This window comes from Parus major, chromosome 8 (genome assembly GCF_001522545.3).
Source record: "Parus major isolate Abel chromosome 8, Parus_major1.1, whole genome shotgun sequence".
In the NCBI taxonomy this organism is placed as follows: domain Eukaryota; kingdom Metazoa; phylum Chordata; class Aves; order Passeriformes; family Paridae; genus Parus; species Parus major.
The window spans coordinates 7127198-7148742 of NC_031777.1; the positions used below are offsets into that span (position 1 = coordinate 7127198).

Genomic DNA, 21545 nt, shown 5'->3' on the forward strand with positions numbered 1-21545 from the left:
AATGTTCCCCCCTACCTATTATTTACCAAAGAAAGGTCAACATGACTCCGACAATGCAAAAATAAAAGTCAATAGATCACTTTTGCACAAGGATGGTGAAGGAGAATTGATGAATCTCTGTAAAAGTTCCTCAGGCTAAACACTCCTTTCTCTTGAAGAACTTGAACAACTTCCTATGTGCATGGGCTACTAGCCTACTTCTCCTGTTAAGTGATGCCCAAATGTTAGGAAGAAACTGAATAGTGGTGGTATGCAAGACTCTTTATTTTCTTCTCCATTCATGATTCCCAATAGTAACACCCAAGCAGCCCCTTCATTTTGCAACACTGACCTAGCAAAAATGGAGCAACAAAAAACAAGATCACAGCCCACCTCTCAAAGTTCATTGAAGGGCTGAATTAGGGCAGCATAGAGCTAGAAATTGCCTTCAAAAATAAACAGCCTAGTACAATGTTTTGACTGTGCTTTTCTCAAAAACTTCATGCAAGTTTTGGGTACTCTTGTGACTAAAAATCACAGTCCTTCAAGTAAAAACTACTAACACCCTTAACAGCAATAACACCCACCTTAAAAGGAATTAGTTGCCTAAAGTTATGTTACAGCATCTTCCTCTAACAGAAAGAAGTACAGGCAGCAACAGATTGACATGCTTAATTAACATGCTGCCAGGACAGAATAATTTTTGCATTTCAAGTAAGTGCAAAGAATAATCCTTGTAAAATATTCTTGCTATCCATGGCTTCAGAGCAGAGTGGTTATCCCACATCAATATGCAGAATTTTGTAACAGCTACAAAAGAGTAGTACTGTCCATAACTTGGAAAGCAAAGTGCTTCACACACCTGCAAATGCTTTCTGTGATTGCAATGCACTTCTGAGCTTAAATAAAAGCATTGCCATCATGGTGAAAAGCAAATGAAAGTCCTTCCCAACCCGCAGAAATATCCACTTTTCTTCTGTTTTCCCCTTATCCCTGCATACCGCCATCTCCACACTTCTTGCTGCCACAACATCTTTGGGTTTTGCATCTTTGGTTCCAATGTAGGAGCCGATGGTGTCACAGGACCAGGGAGAGTACTGGCTGTAGTCATTCCCTTTGTATTTCCCAGCTACCTTCAGGTCTTCATCCAAGTACTGTACAAAAACAAAAATCTGGTTCTGTAAGTGAAGGGAAGAAGCAGTTTCACAGCCATCCTTCTTCACTTCAACAGTAGTGAACTGGAGAAACATCACCAGGATTATTTTTAATCAGATACATCACCCTCTGGAACTGGGCATGAAGTGTGTGAAATTTTGAGCCCCTGGCTATGCTCCCCGTGTTCATTTGGCCAGTTTGAAGGTGATATTTTGACACTGGTTAAAAAAATAAATCTCTATCAAGCTGTTACTTCATTATAAATATGTCAGGAGTAAAGTCTAGTAACTGTGAAGAGTGATTACTTCAATTAATAATGGCTCAAAATTAATTTTCTTTGTTGCACTGAAAGCAGAGAGCTTAGGACCAGTGGCAGATCAACAGCCAACTGAAATACTGGAGACTGTACTACAAGGGCTTCCCATTTAGGCACAAAATCTACTATCTCCAACACTTGCAGTGCTGTACTGTTCTGATTTTCTTGCTGTCTACACCTATCAGCATGTAAACACTAAACATGCCAGTATTTCATGTTTTTATCAAAATATTCTTACCTCCTCTGGGTGAAAAGGATGAGGCAAGGTTGGTGATGGTGCAAAAGGAGGTGGAGAAATCACCTTCCTCTCCTCCAGCTGGGCCATGATCTCTTTCCTTCGTCGGTGAAGTTCATCCAGGCTGGGATGAGGCTGAAATGAAGACAGGAAAATGTTTCAGAGCTCCTGAAGCATTAATGTATAAAATGAGTAATTTTCTAAGTGTTGTTTATGTGAACAAAATAAGGTAGCTATATACTGCAAGGAGAGGGAAATACAGAGGATAGACAGAATCATTACAGTAATAAGTAATGGTCACAGTTAAAGTCTACCTGTTAACTTTCATATAGGACATACATATTCCTACACTGGCCAGTGTTAGTTCAAGACACCCCACAAACAGGGAATGTGTTATAACTTCGCAAAGTTCCCACTGGAACGCGTTCAGCATGGCAAGTTCCCATTACAGTCATACAGGATAAATTGATAAAACTCTACAGGTCACTAGTCACATTTATTATTCCCTTTGCAATAGAGTTAAACACAAACACGGCACACTTAAACTGCTAAATCTGTAACTTATGTTAAAAACATTTCCTGTACAACAGGATTCAGAGCCTTTAATCTGAATGACCTAAGTCCAACTATTCTACAGAACTCAATTCCAGCTGGTGAGTTATCAAAACAAACTTGTAAACTTACAATAGGAAGACCCTCCAGTTAGCTATCCAACTTGAAAAAATTCAGACAAGCAGATTTTTTAATTCTTTTATCAAGGCAGGTGTGTTTAATATTTATTATTTAGGTACAGAGTTGATCAGTATCAGAATGCACATGTGATCATTTCCACACACTGAACTTGAGTCTCTCTAAGACTCTCCAGTCTAATCTTTGCTGGAGAAGTCAGAGATTTACAGTATTTCTGAAGTGAATTACAATGCCTTTCTACTTTGAGCACTAAAGCAGCCTATTTTACATATAAACATCATTACAACTGCAGAGTTGACCAGTAAATAAATTACCTTCTAGTTTTTGATACACTTCCTAAAGTTTAGACTTTTGCAAAGACCACCCCCTTAGTACAAAAATATTCAATTCCTCAAGCAGCTTATAGTTTCTCTCTCAAAACAACTACAAAAATGTAGTGTAGAACCCATACCCTGTGGCACGAAGGTCTGATCTGACCAAGATGTGGAGCCACTGCGCAATAAGCCTCTGTTTGCTGGTATCTGTCTCTGGACTCAGGTACGTAGAGGGGCACAGCTGCTTGTGGTATGTCGATGGGCACTGGGCTGCCCCGCACCACATCCTCCCGCTGGTAGGGCTGCACGGGGGGGTACACGCGGCGGCTGTCGTAGTGCGGTGGGTACATGGGCTGCGCCAGGGTCGGGTACCCCTGTGGCTGTGGGTACTGTGGGCTTACCACACGCTCTGGCAAATATGGCCCGTAGTGCTCCAAGTATGGTATACCTGGTTCGGTTGCTGATGGAGGAGGTCGGACAAAGCGAGACATGGACTGAGTGGGATAGTACACTCCTGAAGCAAGGCAAGGGGGAAAAGATCACAAGATACAGAAAGTGATTACCACAATTGTCCAAAAAAACTGACTGCAGAAAACCCTGAAGAAGCAAAAATTGATCAAGTGTCATAATGTAATTATCTAATTATCAATACTGTAGCATTGACACAGCACAGTGAAGAGCTGGTGAGATTCAGCCCACCACAGGTGCCCCACAAGTCCTGCCAGCACATTAAATAGAAATAAATCACCAGAACATCTCTGCAAATTGCTACAAATGCTTTCAGCTAGGTAAGATGTAAAAAGTAAACTGAAGATTGGTCTGTACATTTTCACCCATGCAATTAAATTCAATTTATTTCAACATATCTGTGCCACTGGCTGGGTAAAGGAACTTGGATTATTAGGATTTAAAGTTATCTAGAGATTTGTTCTAAATCTTGAACAGGAGAAAGACATTTCAGAACTGTAAATCACCAAAGACTTGTAATATCAAACTGCCCAGTTATCTGAAGATTTTATCATTCTATCTGTGACTTCTGGATAATTTTAAAATAAGCATGACATCAAATTTTGTGGACAACTCAAATGTTCACTGGCACATAATGAACAAATTTAAGTAGTTTGGTTTTTTCAAAATGCTCTTCAGCTTTCTCAGAAATGGCTTCCCCCCATTTTGCCTTCCCTTTCTAGAGCTTTTTCTGCTTTTAACTTCCTTTGGTCTTTCATTGCTTGTTTTTCTTTTGCATTAACTTCACTTCATCTCATTTCTCTCTGCAACCTCACATTGCCTAAGAATCATTCTCTTTTTCACATAGATAGACATATCTTCTCTTTTTAATCCCCTTCAATATTATCTTTCTCCATCTGCTCTCTTTATAGTTAGAGTTTTTCCTCTTAGATCCCTTTTTATGATGTTTTATTTTTTTGTGAACAGCCTTCTCTAACTTCATTCATCTCTATCATCAAACGCACTTTATTTCTATTTTCCCTGAGTCAAACTGAATTAAGGTTTATTATACTGGATCCCTCATCCAGCCCAGTTAGGAAGAACTGAAGACAGAAGGACTTGCAATACTTGGACAGAAACAAGTATTATTTTCACTTGCACTGAAGTCCTCAAAGTATAAAATCCCACCAATTTCCATTTTATTATGATGTCACCCTATTAGTGTCTTTTGTCCATGTCATTTGTAAGAAAACTTTAATTAAAGGGCTTAAAAAACAGAGTGGGAAGAAAGACTAAAATCAGCATGAGGATGAAAGAGCTTGGTGTCAATCTTACCTTGTTGGTAGGGTGCTGGCTCAAACGATGGGGCGGCCCCTCTGGGGTCTTGATAAAATATATCTGCTTGCTGTGCACTGTACAACTGAGACCCTCGTGGTACCATCTGCAACTGCTTGGTGACAGACACCGAGGGCAGATCTGCTGGCACCCGAGCAGGAACAGGATGAGGGTTCACTGGCAAGGCAGAAATAGAGCTCTTGGGAACAGATTCCAGCCTAAAAAAAGTGGAAAGACAGTACTGCTCATTAAGGCCTGGTATAGCACACTGTACTTTAACACACTGTTCTTTTGTCTACACTCCACTTTCTGAAGGCTTCTATCACCTTCTCCAATTAAAATATAAACAAACAGGGAATTAATGCAGCTTAGAGTTTAAGCTTTAGCTTTCTACTCTACTATATAATCACTAAAAAAACAACCAACCAAACACAAGAACAACCACAACTCCCATTCTGTTTATTTTTTAAAGAACTGGTTTACTTTGTTTCTACTCCACATTTACACACACAACAATTTTAACAACAGGTAGGAAGACCCGTACAAGTCAGGAGGGGATCCAGGGGCACTGCTACTCAGATGGTCCATCTTCCCTGGTTTCAGGGCAGTTTCATAACTGGAGTCAGTCCCTCGAGAAATTAGTTGCGTCACTGTGCTGCCTGTTGACACAATTCCATTTGGCAGAGCAGAAGTTTTCCTATTGGGCAAGTCCACTCCCCCTTCCTCTGAGAGGATAGCTCCTGAAGGCAGGCCCACCTCATTCAGCTGGCCCAGGGAAGCACTAAGGGGTCTTCTGGGAACGAGACGCTTGTTCATTTTACGGAATCTTCAGAAAGAGAAGCCACATATCAAAAATTGAAACAAAACGACAACAAAAAAGAGCTGTACTTTCAAGATTTTTCAAACATGGATTATACTGAAAGCCTCCTTTTAATTCAAAATCCCCAAGGGGCTTGTGAGAATACCTCTTAGAATAAAACTGCCCTGACAGCTCATCTATTAATAGGAATTTCAAGGATGGACTTTTAATGAAAAATACATCAAGAATTCACAGGTAAACTTCATACAGTAAATTTACAAATCTTACTTTCTTTATCCAAATGCATTCAAGAGAAGAAAACCAAAACTAAGCATCACATAAAGTACTATTATCACATAAAATGCAGTAACACAAGCTTCTGAATAAGAATCACAGACTGTTCAAGCCTGTTTTATTCAGAGAAGAAACTAACAGCAGAAAATTTATGTGAAAAAATATGAAGTTATACCCTTTTACTCCATTTGTCCAATAATAAGCCAAGTGTTTACTACCATGTGATATATTTTAAAGCACAGTTTAAGATTTATGTTACTGTATCAATATGCAGCTCACACCATCTCTGTTGCTTGATAAAGTGATTGCAGAGATAAAAACTCTATGAACACACAGCAAGTCCAAAAATCTAACTGCTTCAAACTAAAGTCTGAGCAAATACAGGCATTTTAACCAAAGTTCCACAGAAACCAGGAGGCCAGTAGTAGAAACCAGCAGTACTGGAGAACAAATTCCAGTGCTGAAGGTCCTCCCCTAAACACCCTGCCATTAGTTCAGATCCAAGAATACAAGTGTGAGAGCATATTTGCAGATCTGAGTGCTCTCACTGAACAAGAGGCTATTTCTACAGCAGGGCTGAAGCCAACACTTTCATATCATAAATAACAGCCAGAGTGAGATGGGAACCCACACTAGGAAAGCACACAGTTTACTGCAGAAAAAGTTGGCAGTTATTACTCAATCTTTAGATAAGCTTTGTAGCTTCCCACATGCATTAGCAGCAACACAACAGAGATAAAAAGGGGCTTTATTGTTGGGGCTGTTTTGTTTTTTAGATGTTGCAGTCTCCACATGAGCAGGACACAAATTAATTTTAAAAAGTTCAGTGCTTGTCTATATACACAGGCTCTTTGTCCCTTGTCAAGAAGGGAATGAGCTGCTGTTTAAGCAAGTTTACATTATATCTAAATGCTATCTAAAACATTACCACACATTTCCCCATAACCTTCCTCCAAACTTAAAGCTATATAGAGAGATACAGGAGTCACACAGGACCAGCAATGCATATGATTCACACTATGCATTTTTAAAAGGAGGAGCACTAATCCAGTAGCTACTTAAAGAAATTAAGCAAAGATAAAAGATACAAGGAACAATAAGAGCTCCCAAGTTCCCCAACAACCCACAGAAACTGTGGGAATCCGAAACTGAACAAACATTTTCTTCAGCCCAGGGTAACGTTAATACCAAGGCATACAAGTCAGTCTGGCTGCAATGGGCCTCTTCCCCCCTGCAAAGCTGACAAACAGTCCTTGATACATACAACTGGCTCAGAGGTGTAATGCTGACCCACCACTCAACAGGTTAACAAACCCATCCCAAAGCATCACCCCAAAGCAGCACTTGCTATCTCATTATATCATTAGCATGATGACAAAAGGCAAAACACTCTTTAACTGTTTCTGCAGCACACAAGTATTGAAGTTCTATTCCTTGTTCATATGAATAACTCTTTATAATTCTAACGCCATACACTTTGCTCTTTTCTTCCTGTTTTGTCTATGCACTGCATGCTGGATATACAGCCCATGAACTGACATTAATGCTATGAGTTTCAGATTAAGAAATGAAAAAGAAACACTGCATGCCAACTCCGAGCCTTTGCAGTATTCTTCTCATTAAATAGCACCTTTTGTTTGAATTATTTTAGACCAAAAAGCAAATAACCAACTAATATACTATATAAAATACACTGTATTTATTTCTTTTAGCTCCTAAATAATCTATTTTACTAAAAAAAAAAATAAATTGTAACAACCTGCAGAACAACAGCATCTTGCTCTTGCATAACTGGTAGCCCTCCTAAATCTGTAATGCATCTAGACTGCAGACTTGAAATGACCATCATTTTTTAACTCTACAACAATAGATGTAACCAACTGAAGTTACCTGCATGAAAATTTCTGACAGATTGCACAAAGAACTATTGCAGGAAAAAATCTTGGAAAGTTTATTTTTAGGTCTTTGGAGAGCTAGCAAAACAATCCTTATGGAAATTCCTTTGGAAAACTGCCTGCAACCTACCTGAATAAAAAGGGAATATGTGAAGCACCCCCAAATAACAGCCATAGCTGTGTATGCTGTCACACAGCACATTTAGTCACACTTAAGAAGTAGGGAAAACCGCCCACCTCCAAAAACTTTGGATAATACTTGTGTAGCATCAAACTTTCAGAGCTGCATTACTGATGAACAAAGCAAATACCCTTCTGTACGGAAGAAGAAAGCTCAAAAACCTAAGAGATGACTGTTACAAGTTTATCACATTATTTCTTGCTAGTTTAACAACCAGGGAATACTTCCTTTCCCCTTATTCCTAGATATAACTCTTATAGACAAGATGAAACGAAGACTGGACTACTTTCTACTAGGAGAGGTACACTTACTTTTCCAGCTCCTCCTGTGAGTGTGCGAAGGTGCAGCTGGCCCCCCGCGGACATCCTCCTCTCTGCTTCATGTCTCGGCACATATATGTCTTGTACTTGCTGTGCTGAGGGGGCTGACAAGGTTAAAGAAACCAGGTGAGACACCTGAACATGAAAGTGCACTTAACCAAGCTGAATGTATGATCTTATCAAAGGCCTGATGTTTGACCACTGATAATTCCTCAAATTTAAGTGTTTCTGGAATATCTGACATGAAATCAACAACTGAAGCACTTGTGTTTGGTTCTTTAACAGCCAACAATTCAAGAGTATGTGCTTTGACAACTAAGTCACTCTCAGATTTCTGCAGCATTTTTATTCAAACTCCTTACTGGAGAGTTTGACTGGAACACAGCTGTACATTTTAGAACACAATTAAGTGGACAAAACTGATACAGGATGAAAAAATTACAAATAATCAGATATACCCTTTCAATAGTTCCCATCAAGGGAAAGGTCTGTAAAAGTCAATGTGCTTTCTGAGAAGGAAAAAGGTGTGTATCTGTAAGAAGTCACCTGCAAACTCTTGGGGTTTTTTTGGTTTATTTGTTTTCTGATTTGTTTTTTGCGGATTTTTTGTGTTTGTTTTTGTTTAGTTTGTTTGGGGGTTTTTTGCCATCTACTACACAGTGAACATAAGCCATATAGCCTTTTACTGGCCACTGCCGCCAGGTAGCACAGCCTTACCCAGAGCTCAGCAGACATCCCCTTTCCCTACTCAGGAGGCTTCTTGCAAGCAGCACAGCATGTTCCACAGGCTCTTCACAACAAAAATTCTTTTTCCCCTCCTGGATTCCCACTTATGCATTTCTACTGTTTTTCCTTTTCCTGGTGACAGTGCTATTGTCCATCCCAAGTAATGCAAAAAAGGTGAAATAGCAGAAATAATTCACTTTAATTTGGCCTTTTTATTGGCAGAGATAATCTCTTTACTAGCTCAGTTCCCCAAACCAGCTCTCCAAGAGGATGAATGCCAAAGTGATGGACAAATGGGACTGGGACAGGCAGCTCCATATTTCAGCAGCATTTATATCAACTGAGCTACACAACAAAATGACATCAAAGGAATGTATGATAAGGTAACTATGAGATAAGCTAATATACAATTACATTGCCATTGGTGAAACAAAAAATTTGTTTCAGGAACTTGGATTGCACCTTCATATGAACTATTCTTAAATCTTCAAGCTTGACAGACCATTAAGCACAGGTATAAGGATGATTTCATCAACAGAGAGACAGCTGAAATATGTCACATTAAAACAAATCTAAGAAAATTCCCATAAATCACAGCAGCAGCCAACATCCCTTCCCCACCCTCTACTCAGTAAGGCTGTTATTCATTTCCCTAGGCCTGTAGCTGGATCAGACTGTCCTCCTTCCATCCTAGTGAGCTGTGAAAATAAATTCAACAGGTTTTGGAGGTAAATATGCGATGTTATGTGCTGTTTAGCATTTTTTCCTTTCATGTTTCTTTTTTGGTAAATATGACTCTGCAGTGATGTTTTCAGCAAGTTCCTTGTCAAACCAAATCTTTCCATATGACATTAGTAAACCTCTACTACAGGATACAGCAAATAAAACTTAGGGGTATATATTTCCAAATTATTTAGCTTTTACCTGTTGTTGATCTGTTCCTTTTTTGCTGTGATTCTGGATATAATCAACTAAGCCATGAACTACAGTCCTCACAGCAACTAGCCCATTTTCCAGTTGTTCCCATGTTGGAGGTGGAGCATCTGTTGCATGGACAGCAAACACCAAATATAAAAAGAAAAATCAGAAAGATTTTCCAAAACCAGGTACAAAACCCTGCATCAGTATCACAAAACTTGACTAGCCAAGTTTATAAGAAATGTTTCATCAGTAGAGAAAAAGCATTCAGCACCTTAATTCATTAAGGTCTTATAGACATTTAGCTCTTATAGAATAGAGGTATCTGTAAGCTTAAGACTGAACTGCACAAAATACTGAATGAGCCAGTAAGACCATTTTCAGAATGTCAAATTATTTCTTTTACAAGAACCTTCACATCTCACAAGAACTCCAGAGTAAAGGCACTGTACCAACTCTTGTCATTAAGAAAAAACATCAGGTTCAAAATCCTTCTTTGCATTCAGACTCCTGGAGGTAAAATCATTCCATATGAATACAGTCATCACTGGCCTGATTATACAGGAACAGACATGGAACAGCAACAGAAATTAATGCCTCTCATGTGGAAAAAACATCACAAGGCAAATCTATGAATCAGACCACTATCTAAAACACTGTGAATAAATTGTACAGTCTCAATTCTATAGGAGCACCTTTTCTTTTTAGCCAATTTACTTTTCTAAGTTTTTGAATCTGTTCCAGCAGCTGACACTCCCACTCTGTGCCTGCACACTCTGCTGCAAAGCACAGTATCTCAAAGAGCCTTTCAAGCTCTTTAGCATATAATTACATTATATTCCACTCAGAGGGACTAAATTCTTCTAGAAGTACTTCAATGTCCTTCCCTGCTGTTCTTCAGGCAAATCAATACTATAGAAAAAACCACAAAGACCAGTCTTAGCTACCAAAATTAAGGGAGGCTGTTAGTGGTGCCACCTTACATACCAGCTTTTTGCAAACAAATTTGCAGTACACAGGTTTGTCTGCAACTTATTCCAGTATGAAAGATTTGGGAAGAAAGCACTGCATCTCCTTTAGCTGTGAAGTACAACTAGTCCTCATTGGAAAGGAATTTTAACTTGTGTTTGTTTAAACAAATACGAAGTACAATTTTTCATCTCGTAAAGTTGTAGTTTATATCTTTTTCCTATTTTGATACATAATATTGATTTTACAAATTTTAGGAGGTATAAAATAAAACTTCAGCCACAGGACTTTGTTCTGTCCCTTCCCTTCTCCCTCAGGTGGTCCATCCTTACAGCACTGCTGACTTTTTCAACAATTTCTATCTTTCTCTCCTCCATCAACAGCTTATGTTTTATTTCCCAGTTAAATTCTTTCCATCTTCTACTTCCCAGACTACTTCCTAGTTTTGCAGAACTACATGTGAACAATACTAAGAAAAATACCAAATTCTGTAGAATAACAAACCATTCTTGTCTAGACTGACTTTTGCCCAGCTTCTCTCTATTCAATCTATCAAAATTCTACTTTGAAATCCAAAACTCTTAAGTTGATCAGTAAGGAGGATGTTTCCTTACACTTGACACTTGACCAGCCTTCAATCCTTGAACAGCGTTAAGTTCATCTTGCTAAACTTAATGTAAAAACATCCAGATTTACCTGGACTTGGATCAATATTTGCTAGAAGCTCTAGGTGAGGTCGAAGACGATTCAAGTTAGCTGGATCTCCGGTCCTCTGAAGAGCAATAGTTAATTCCTGAACACTCTGTGCAAATGAGGCTGGGGTCTGCAACTTAAAAAAATTATCATAATTAACTTTCTAAAGGCAAAGTAATCCTCATGGTTTCTGAAGGCTGCTTCACAAGCTCACAAGAACTCCCTTCCAAAACTGGAGATAAACATCTTTCAGAAAAGCCCATTCCAGTGAACCCTTTCTGTTAAGAATGCAAAGTTCTTTGACATTGCATTAAATTACATTTCTAAACAGACAAAATAAAGGTTGGTATCATTTCTAGCAATGAAAGCAATTTCTTTTGTATTGCACTACCACTCAAGAAAAAAAATGGGCCATATTAGAAACCATTTACTTATGATTTCTGGAGAGTCTAGTATCCACAATCCCCAAATCAACAGGTTTGCATCCTGCTTTAAACTGGGTACAGCAAGCACAAAATAAACAACAAGGTAGTTCAAGGAAAAGATAGCTAGCAACATTCCATTTCCTAATATCACACAATTCCAGTATTTAAAACTTAATTCTACCTAGATCCTTCGGAAGATGTTTGGCAGGAAACTTCAAAAGTTGGGCAAAGGCATAAAGACACAACAGAAGCTGTCTTGAAGCTAAATCCTCTTGCACAGCAGCCAAAGCAGTTGTTTCACAGCTTTCATAACCATTGAACAAGATTCAGCTCTTAACACTCAATTTAGGCACTTACAAAAGCACCCCCTAATCTGAAAGCCCGTTTATCCTATGTGGCTTCTGAGCACAGAGAGAGATCTGGGCATTTCCAGAGTTTAGGTATTTTATTTATGAAATGTGCTTTCACCTCTCTGCCTTACTTCAGACACAGACAGGTGGACTAACTTCCTGCCTAGAAACATGGACCATTAGCCTCTTGTCACTACATCAGCACTTATCAGCTGTTCTTAGGTCACCCCCCAATTATTCAGCTAAACTTTGTGAATTTCCATCTGCAGAAAGAAATAAATTAGCAAAAATGTCAGGATGGCAGAGGGAGCAAGATTCATTAGATTACAAATAAATATTCTAATTATTTGGGACATAACGGGTTTTGAAATAACAGGACAAATTACTAGTGGGCACAATTTCTAAGTTCAATGTTAAAAACATAATCTAGTACAGTTGCAAACAAGATGGACTGGGTTGATTTTAGATGGCTTTACCTTGTCGATGATACTCTGCATGTGGGATTTGTGAGACTGGTCTCCATATAACAGAGAGGACCACTGGTCTGGTGCAATGCGCAAACCTGCTTCCATAGCTATTTGAACTATCTGGGAATCATGTTCCCTTCTCAGAGCTTCATAAGTCCGAAATTCCTCCTTCAGTTGCATCAGGGAAGAATCTTCATCTCGCTTGGTCACCTAGTAAGGAGAAGTGAGCCAAATACAGTTAAGCAGGATAAGCCCAAGATTATGTGAAGTCCGAGGCAAGTGACGTCTTCAATCAGCAACTAAGTCCCTTTCCCAAGCTAAAATCAACGATGACACTACTCACTGAATGCCAGCTCCTACTAAAGTAACACACACTTCATAGAGTGGAACCACTATAAAATGGATACAAAACATAATTTACTTGGACTCTGACTCATATATAAGTTAAAGTGTCACACTTCCTAAATGACTTTACAGTATCCACACCTTCATCAAGATATTGTTTGCATTGCAGAATTTTGGGGGTACAATTACCAAAACCCCAAAGCATTTTTCTACTCATTTAACAAGAGTGAATGACATTTAAATTGAGCATCTAGTAATAGATATTAAATACTGTAAAGTCTATTAAGCAGCTTTAAGTCTCCTATTTCTTTGATTCTAACCACACCACAACCGAATTAACAGAATTAGGGTTTTTTTAGCTTTAAGCCACTTCTAAGAAGGTAAGTATGCTGCCTTACATACAGGTTTTCTAACTGTGCCTCTATGAAACTGGACAGATGCAAAACCTAACTTTACAGCTTCAAGTCACTGTTTTAGCCTACATATATTGCCATTATCATCAGCTCAATGACTAAGAACTCTCTAAAATTAATGTGGGACTTAATGAGCAATACTTTCTCTAACTATGCATATTTTTAGGCACATTTAATTTTACAGGACAATGAAAATTGAAAGGGAAAACCAGTGGTTTTCATAGCATTACAAAACCTTTGGGCGGAATCTTCTTCATACCTTGAAGCATGAGGCTCTGTAAAGGAGCTGGACAACATGCCCAATGCTAGTTTTGGAAGCCTGAGGGAATCGCGGCTCCAGTCTTTGCACCACAAAGAGAACCAAGACCTTTCGTGACAGAGCAGATCCATCTTCCAAAGCCAGCAGAACTAGCTTTAAAGCCTCCTCTTGCATTGCTGACAGTCAGAGGAAATGCAAAAAGAGACAAAGGTTGAGAGAAGCCCAAGTAAAATTCCTGCAGTTCCTTGTTCTGGGAACTAAAAACTAAAAACTCCCACCAACAGACACACAAACTCACAGAGAAAAAAGGGAGTTGAGCACGAACAGAGGGCAAAGAGAGAAGGAACCCTTCCAGATTCCCAAACTGTGGCCTGGGAAAACAGGAGTTTTTACCTTTAATATTATTATCATTATTATGATCTATTATTTTCTATTATATTAATATTATTATTACTACTACCACTACAACATTTATTTTGGGTATCATCTGATAAGAACATTCCTGTCTGTACATCTCTTGATCTTAATAGAAGTTTTCAAAGTGTATTGCCTACATCCCACACTTGTCCCAGAAGAAAAAGCTGACAGGCTAATGAAGAGCAAGGTTCATTTCCATGCACTTAAAAAAAAAGAGTGCGCACACAACCAGACTACAGCACCACTATTTTGCTACGTTACCAACCTCTCTCTTCCTTGAAGTGGTATGAAAGTTAGTATCTCAAAATTAGCCTTCATCTGTTTCAGTCAGGAAAAGCTGCACTATTTTTTCTTTAAGAAATTGGCTTCATATTTCAAGACTCAACAAATGAAGTCTGTATTTTCAATAATGAGACTTCATTTTTTTTTAAGCAATATTGATTTCTTTCTAGTATTTTAAGCAAAGGAATTTAATTTATAAATGCACAACTTGTTAAAAATGTGTACACACATCTGTAACAAATCTATCCCCACAATTGTTTTCTATGTTTATTGTCCTAGAGAAGAAAAAGAAGCTGTGCCAGTTACTTCCAGTAACCTTATTTTTTCTCTTCAAGGAATAGCAAGTGAGAAGCAGCTGGTCATTTATCTTATGACAAGAACAGAAGGACACCTATTCTTGAAAAAGCTTTAAAAATACAAGAAAACCCAAAAGCAGCAGCCCAACAGACACATAATTAGTTCAGAAGACTATTACTAAGAAATTAGGCTATTGTTTAATAAAATCACTTGGGCAACTGGACAGCTATTTATCAACAGCTCAATTCTAAACTGCTTCTAATACAGCAGTGATACTGCGATGCCACCTACCTGGCCCAAGGAACTGGCACCCTCTGGCTCTCACTGCAGCCCAGAGGTTGGAGGAAAGCTGCTGAGGGTTTTGATGCTGAAGAATGAGCTCTGTGACTGTTCTTTCACCCAGTGACCGTGCTGCACGCATGGCTCTGATCCGCCCTTCCTCCTCCACCAGCTGGCAATGGACTAATGTCACAAGTTTCCTCTGCATGGGACGACTCAGCACACTCTGAGTAGTACTGTTAAGACCCACACCTTCAAAACAAAATTAAACAGAATAATAAACTACCTCATATTCCTCTTCTTGTGCCAGTCTTCAGTGACTGTACTGGACAAGTGCAAACCTAGCTCTCCTGGTGTCCATTCTGTCAAAGCGAATACTAGTCAAGACATACCAGAAGTTAATTTCTGCCAGTTTGTTTCACTTGGCAATAAAAGTAATTTTCTGGTAGTTGGCTTCCCCACAAGACTTAATCTTGTGATTGACTGATCTGGCTTTTTAAGAAGATGGGACCTCTAATGAATCCTTTCCCCATGCTGGTAGTTTGTCCCAGACGCTCCCATACAGGTTCCCAGTTCATCCCTTATTCATGAACTTTAGGGATCACTTGGACATTTGTTTGTTTTCACAACACATTTAGTTTCTTGCCAACATGTGGTACCTTCGCTGTTTTGGTTTAGAGCATATATGAGTCCCAAACTGCTTGGGTGATGTTTAATTATGTGGCAAAACTCTGATTCACAAACATACCGAAAGCCACTTCATTCAGGTTAAAGGAACAAGTGACTCACTAGATATACAGCTGCTATGCTGTGTTTGTTCTACAGCCAGAGCTTGTTCACTGGGCCACCAATTCCCAGAGTGACACTGCTGTCACACTGCACTGGTTGCAAAAGATTCAGACAGTTTCTAAAAAAAAAAATCATTTTTGATAACCTAATGCCCATGATGCTCAACTCTACTACTTGGGCTGACAGACTGCCCAAATCCAGCACATGTAATATATATAAAACACATACCCTTCAACACAGTGCAAGTTTTCTAACTTAGAATTACCCAGATTGACCAGCTCTTGTATATGAACTTGTAGGAATAAAGTATTATAATTTTCCTTATCTATCTTATATGCAGTTACTTTCTCATACCAGTTTATTCATCTTCTACGGAAGAGCTGCATCACTAGAGTTATCACAAAGCAGAAGTGAAAAAAAGGGCAAAATTATCTATTTTTACTTACTCTGCAAAGATCAAAGTTTGTCTCAACTCACTATGCCAAACACCTCAGCCTTTTCTCTAAATTATTTTTGACACCTTTCAATTCTACATCCCCCTCTTCCATGAAAACATAACCTTAATGTTGAAGAAATCTGTTTCAATTTGTTTCTAAAGAAGATTTATAACCATTTTTCAAACATACTAACTAATCATTTGGATAGTTTGTTTTGCATCATATTTGGTTTTTTGGTTTCATTTTCCAAGGAAGCAATGCAGGAACTACCTCTTGCACTGCTGAGTGGTTTGAGGTACAATGCCAGTTCTTCCACACATTTCTTGCCTTCCTCATAATGCTTAGTATCTTCAGCTCCACTGCGTAAAGTAATTGGCTGCTGCTCAGGAACCTGAAGAGAGATGACATGTACATCTACTATGAATATATATATATATATATATAAAAACATGTAAGTGGCAACCATGCTTATAAACACTTACTACTATAGCACATTTCCTGTTTTGTTCTTCTTCTGAGATTTTTCTATATTACTCAGCATTTTTTCAACTTATTTACTGAACAAATAGCATAAAAAACCCAGCAAAAAAGAAAACAAAAAAAGATAGAATTTATGTTTAACAGACTTCTTTTATTTAGTGGCTGACATGAACACAGAAATAGAAGCAGAAGGCTTAACATGGTACTTTCTATAACTACAAAACTGAACACATTGAAACATCCCCACAGCTTACTGGCCAAAAAACCCAGGGAAAAAAAAAAAAACAAAAGAAAAAAAAAAAAACAACAACAAAAAAAAAATCCACAAAAAAACCACCCTGGTCTGCCAGTAAGTACAAATCTGTATCTACAGCCTCACAGCTCTAAAATCATTCAGGCATAAGAGACTGCAGCTACTTAAGATTAGTGGAAGAAAGACTTAGCAGCAAATACACTAAGACAACCTTGGAACATATTGTGACTAGACCCAGTCACAAAGCAGCATGACCAAGTTATCCTATGCAGTGGACATGAACACACCCTGTGAGTATTTATCTGATGACAGAGGCAAATTACATTCTCGGGGTTTTGTGTTGTTTTTTTGTCAAGTGACATTTATTTCTTCTTCCAGATATTCACCAGAAATCAGGATTTTTCCAAGGGATTTGCACCATCCCTCCCCCAAGTTATAATTTTGTTTCTACTTTCCTCTTGGCAAATTCTTAAAGCTTTCATCAAATTTGAGGGTACAGTATAGCACTGTACTAACACTTCTCAGCATCACTGCTCAGCAGAAAACCCAATATGACAGTATGGAGAACTGGAATTCCTCAGAAGACTAAACAAAAGCACTTTTTGTGTATGCTGTCAAAGTGCAACTTCTATTTCCAAGTCAATCCCTGTCCCAGTGGCAATAACAGCATGCTAATCTCACATAGCTGCTTACAGGGACCAACCCAGGCCTTCAATCTAAAAGCAAAAACCTTTAATGCTTCAGTTAAATACAGCAACAAACCTGCTCACTTTCACGTGTAACCAACCATGGCAAGACCAGCATTATGATGGCAGCACCAAATAAAACCAGAAAAATATATAAAATATATACAGACACACGTATATGGTTGTCATCACCAATGTAAACAGCTTCTCAATTTTAATAGAAAGCAATCCTTCAGCCTTATGATTGTATTTTTTAGACAACAGTCTCACCATGCTACGGTTCTTCTTTGACACATAGAGCAAAAGAAAAAGTTACTATCTTGCTTTTCCAGCAGGTAACAAAGAAAAGACTCAGAATGCAACATATCAGCTGCAATTAACAAAGTATCATCCCAAAACTAGTACATGATAGAGGCTGTGTCTGATGGAGGCTTTCATTCCTACTAAAGAGAAAAACCTGATTTCAATTACATTTAGACAACAAGGTTAGCATCTATACTTTTCACTGATGGAAGTTAACTTGTGATGTTCTGTGGGGTTTTGATTTTAATCTTGGGCCAGAACTTGTTTGGGTATTTTGGGTTTTGGGTTTGAGGAGTTTTTGTGTCTGTAAGCAAGAACATTGTCAGCAAAATGAGATTCTGCAACTCTGTATGTTAAGAGTGGTCAGCTGTAAACTGTCACAACAGCCTTGAGTGGTTTCTTGGGGTTTGGGAAACAATTATTAACTCCTGCAAAATCTGCCTGCACCTTAACAGAATATTCCACACCTCCTTTTCAAAGGCACTGCCATTTTAGCAGTTTGCTTCTGCCAGGGAAGTTACACAGTAGAGAACTGACTTATTGAGTAACTAACACATCTCAAGCATATGTATCCAGACACTGCACAGTCTCTGCCCTATTTACTGCAGTCATATATTCTGTGCAATTTCCTACTTGCTCCTGCAAACATTCCATCTAGCACTGCTGACAACCCAAAATACAATGACAGTGTTGCAACCCCCAGCAGACAAAAGGGGCTCAGAACAGACATAGGACAGGAAGCCGATGTTCAGCCCTGGATTTTGACCCTGAATTGAAGTGGGTTTAGCACACATTCAAAGCAGTGGTTTGGAATGCCAGAACATGCACAATTCCACCAGTGAGACACAAGGACTATCTAGAAACTAAGAGAAAGCTTCCCCTACCCCCATGGAAAAGCTGGCAGAGAAAAAATTTCAAGAGCTCATCAAGCTATTCAAACACTATCTGCGTTTTGTTCCCATTCCCTCTCTTTTGAAGGGAAGCTTCAATGTAAAAATCTAAATGTTTTATACAACTGTACTGTTTGCAAAATGAGCCCAAAAGAGATTATTTTTTTATCAGAAGCTGGAGTAAGTGTAGTACTGAAGAGTAAAAGTAGTTTTTCTGTAGTTTTCAGGAGTGTTCAGGAGAAGAAAATTTATTTCTCATGCAGACACACTTCACTCATGCAGAAAAAATTTAGAAGTAATTTATAAGTAATTTTGCTTTTGCTGGTACTATTATATGCACTTCCAAGACTTACTAAAATATTTTAGGGTTAGAATGATTGTAAGAATAGCATATACCAAGAGAAAAATGTGAATTTTGACTTTGGCTCCATCATGGAATTGGTGAGGAATAATTTAACTTGAAAGCATTTTCACTTCCCCTTCCCAAAATATCCTTTTAATAGCATGCATGACCCTATGGTCACTGCTGTTTACAATGCCTCTCGGGAGCCTCAGAATAGATGCCCCAGAAAGTGAGCTCATTATTGTCACCGTCATTCCATATTCCGTTGTCTCAGATATCACACGCTTATGATAGTCTCTACTGCAAATGTATTCACTTCATGTAATCAACACCTTCCAAAGGGGATGAGTGCAAGACAGGAAAAATTATCCCAGATGTTTAATTGCTTTAAATCTGTGATGGTTTTGCATGTATGTACTTTGGTAATGACTGCAAGTATCCTGGCAGTGGAATGTTACCCATCAGCATGGCTTGTGGCTGTGGGAAGACACAGGTTATGACAGCATAAGGAAGGGGACCAGAAAAGAATGCTAAAGCATCATCTCATACCAGGCAGTGATTTTGAAGTGGTGATTTAAGTGTAATTTGATGAAGGAAGTCAGCTTGAGTTGTCAGTAATGATCATTAGACATCTAACTGCACAGAATAAGAACATGTTAAATAGACCAAATCCCTCTTTGTATGGTTTGAAAACTGTTTCTAGCAGTATTTCCCTCCCCCTCCCTGCAAATGAAGGATTTACTTCCTGCCAAAAGAAACCAAACAAAATCCAAACCCTACCAACTTTAGTTCCTCAAAAGTTTACATTAAAGACAACTTTTTAACAGATAATTCCTTTTGTGGCACTTCATTCCATCAAAAGTTTAAAAATTATCAAATGTGCCTCTAATAGCTCTGCACTTGAAATCTTCCCCTTTTGAAAGTGCTGTGAGTTAAGATGACCCTGTCTCTCATCATCTACAATTCCAATGTCTAAAATCGTATTTATCATTTCCAGCAGGAGCCTATGCCAAAATTAAAACACCACAGGCATTTCTGCCATGCTATGTCACCTGTTTGGAATGTGCCTGCTGCTGTTTCATGGGTTAAAAAAACATGAGGGAAGAGCTTAAATGACAGATTCATGATCAGGTACCTTCAAAACACTGGCCAGGTGAATGCTTAAAATAGTTGCATATAGTGAGTAATATGTGGATGCTTGAATAGCTAAAATTCAAAATGTTATTCCCACAGAAACAAACTTGACGGATTCCTTTACCCAGGAAGTCTAAGAAGCAAGGTAACTTATGAATACCTTGCTCATTTGTGTCCAAGGCCATCGTGTCTCCCTTCCCTTACACCTCCTGCTTAAGTACTCAGTTGTGTTCAGCTTTCCCAGGAATAAATTCTCATGTTCCCCTTATGATCCCTTTCCTCTCCTTATCTTATGTAGCAAAACGTATGTGGACATGATCTGAACTACCTAACTAGAGGCTGTGGATATCTCATCCCTGCAAGTGTCTAAGGCCAGGCTGGATAGGGCTTAGAGCAACCTGGTCTAGTGGAAGGTGTCCCTGCCCACTGCACAGGGCTGGAATGAGATGGCTTTAAGGTCTCCCCTAACCCAAGCCACTCTGTGATTCTATGACCACTGTCTTCCAGAACAGCCCCTATAACCAGTGTTGATGTGCACCATACTACAGGGGAACAGGTAGAAATCTGAATCTGCAACAGTTAATTTTCACATCAAGAGTGGCTACAACCTGGGCAACAGCTTTCATCAGAAAGAGGTGGGAGAGTGAAAACTGAAAAAGAGTCTAATTCAAGTAAGAAACCAACTGTTTTCACTGTTAGAGTGACAAAATCTATCCAGAGAGAGAATGCTACTGTCAGAAAAATATGTTATTACTTTCCTGGGTAAATGTGTGACAAATTCAGTATGTTTTCCCCAGAAGTACAGTCCTGCTTATTTTACTCGCTGTACTTGTGCAAAAGCCAGAGTGACTTGCCCTGGAATCCTGTCACTGCTGTCAGTCACAGCAGAATAGATCTATTTCTTTAAACTGCCTGGTCTCCTCCTCCACCTCCAGCAAAAAAGCACTTAACAAGTATAAATGTGTGAATTCCCCAGGAGTAACACCAAAGGGAAAAGAACAAACTGTTTTTCCCCCTCACAGATGAAAGCTTTAGTTGGGCTTCACTATATTTCCTTCAAAAATGAAACATTTTCTTTTGGAATTTAGCATTTACAAATAAAGTATTACAGGTCTCTGTGGACTCGGGTTAAGGTGTAAAGTGGTTTGCTGGAGATTAAGGGATGCTAATGACACATACATGCTCCTGAAACTAAACCCAGAGCAGAAAAACAAATGGAATCAGTTTCAACTGAAGTTGACACTACTCCTGCTTTGAAAGCTGGATTCCTGCTCACAGACCATTTTTGCTGAAATAGCACAAGATCACACTCCCTTAGAAGGAGTTCAAAATTACTAATTTGTCTAAAGTACCAATTTTTTAAACATTTGTCCTTAAGCAATCCTTTTTTGGTAAAAAGATTTTTTAAAAATGGCCTTAGACAGTCTATT

General features: G+C 38.7%; 1 protein-coding gene across 14 annotated transcripts in view; it reads right to left on the minus strand.

Annotated features, from left to right (window-relative positions):
• The window catches only part of RC3H1 (ring finger and CCCH-type domains 1), a 57940-nt gene that overhangs the window by 9358 nt on the left and 27037 nt on the right, over positions 1-21545 (minus strand). For 9 of the 14 annotated variants that reach the window (XM_015635687.3, XM_015635684.3, XM_015635679.3 and 6 more), the window contains 12 exons: positions 16297-16417; positions 14813-15052; positions 13526-13701; positions 12518-12718; positions 11270-11402; positions 9611-9729; positions 7952-8064; positions 5016-5297; positions 4472-4689; positions 2827-3203; positions 1689-1820; positions 981-1151 (listed from right to left, as the gene is read on the minus strand). In XM_015635687.3, the coding sequence (XP_015491173.1) occupies positions 981-1151; positions 1689-1820; positions 2827-3203; positions 4472-4689; positions 5016-5297; positions 7952-8064; positions 9611-9729; positions 11270-11402; positions 12518-12718; positions 13526-13701; positions 14813-15052; positions 16297-16417 (2283 nt within the window). The remainder of the gene's footprint in view (positions 1-980; positions 1152-1688; positions 1821-2826; positions 3204-4471; positions 4690-5015; positions 5298-7951; positions 8065-9610; positions 9730-11269; positions 11403-12517; positions 12719-13525; positions 13702-14812; positions 15053-16296; positions 16418-21545) is intronic. The other 5 variants (XM_015635686.3, XM_015635685.3, XM_015635682.3 and 2 more) reach the window with 2 other exon arrangements.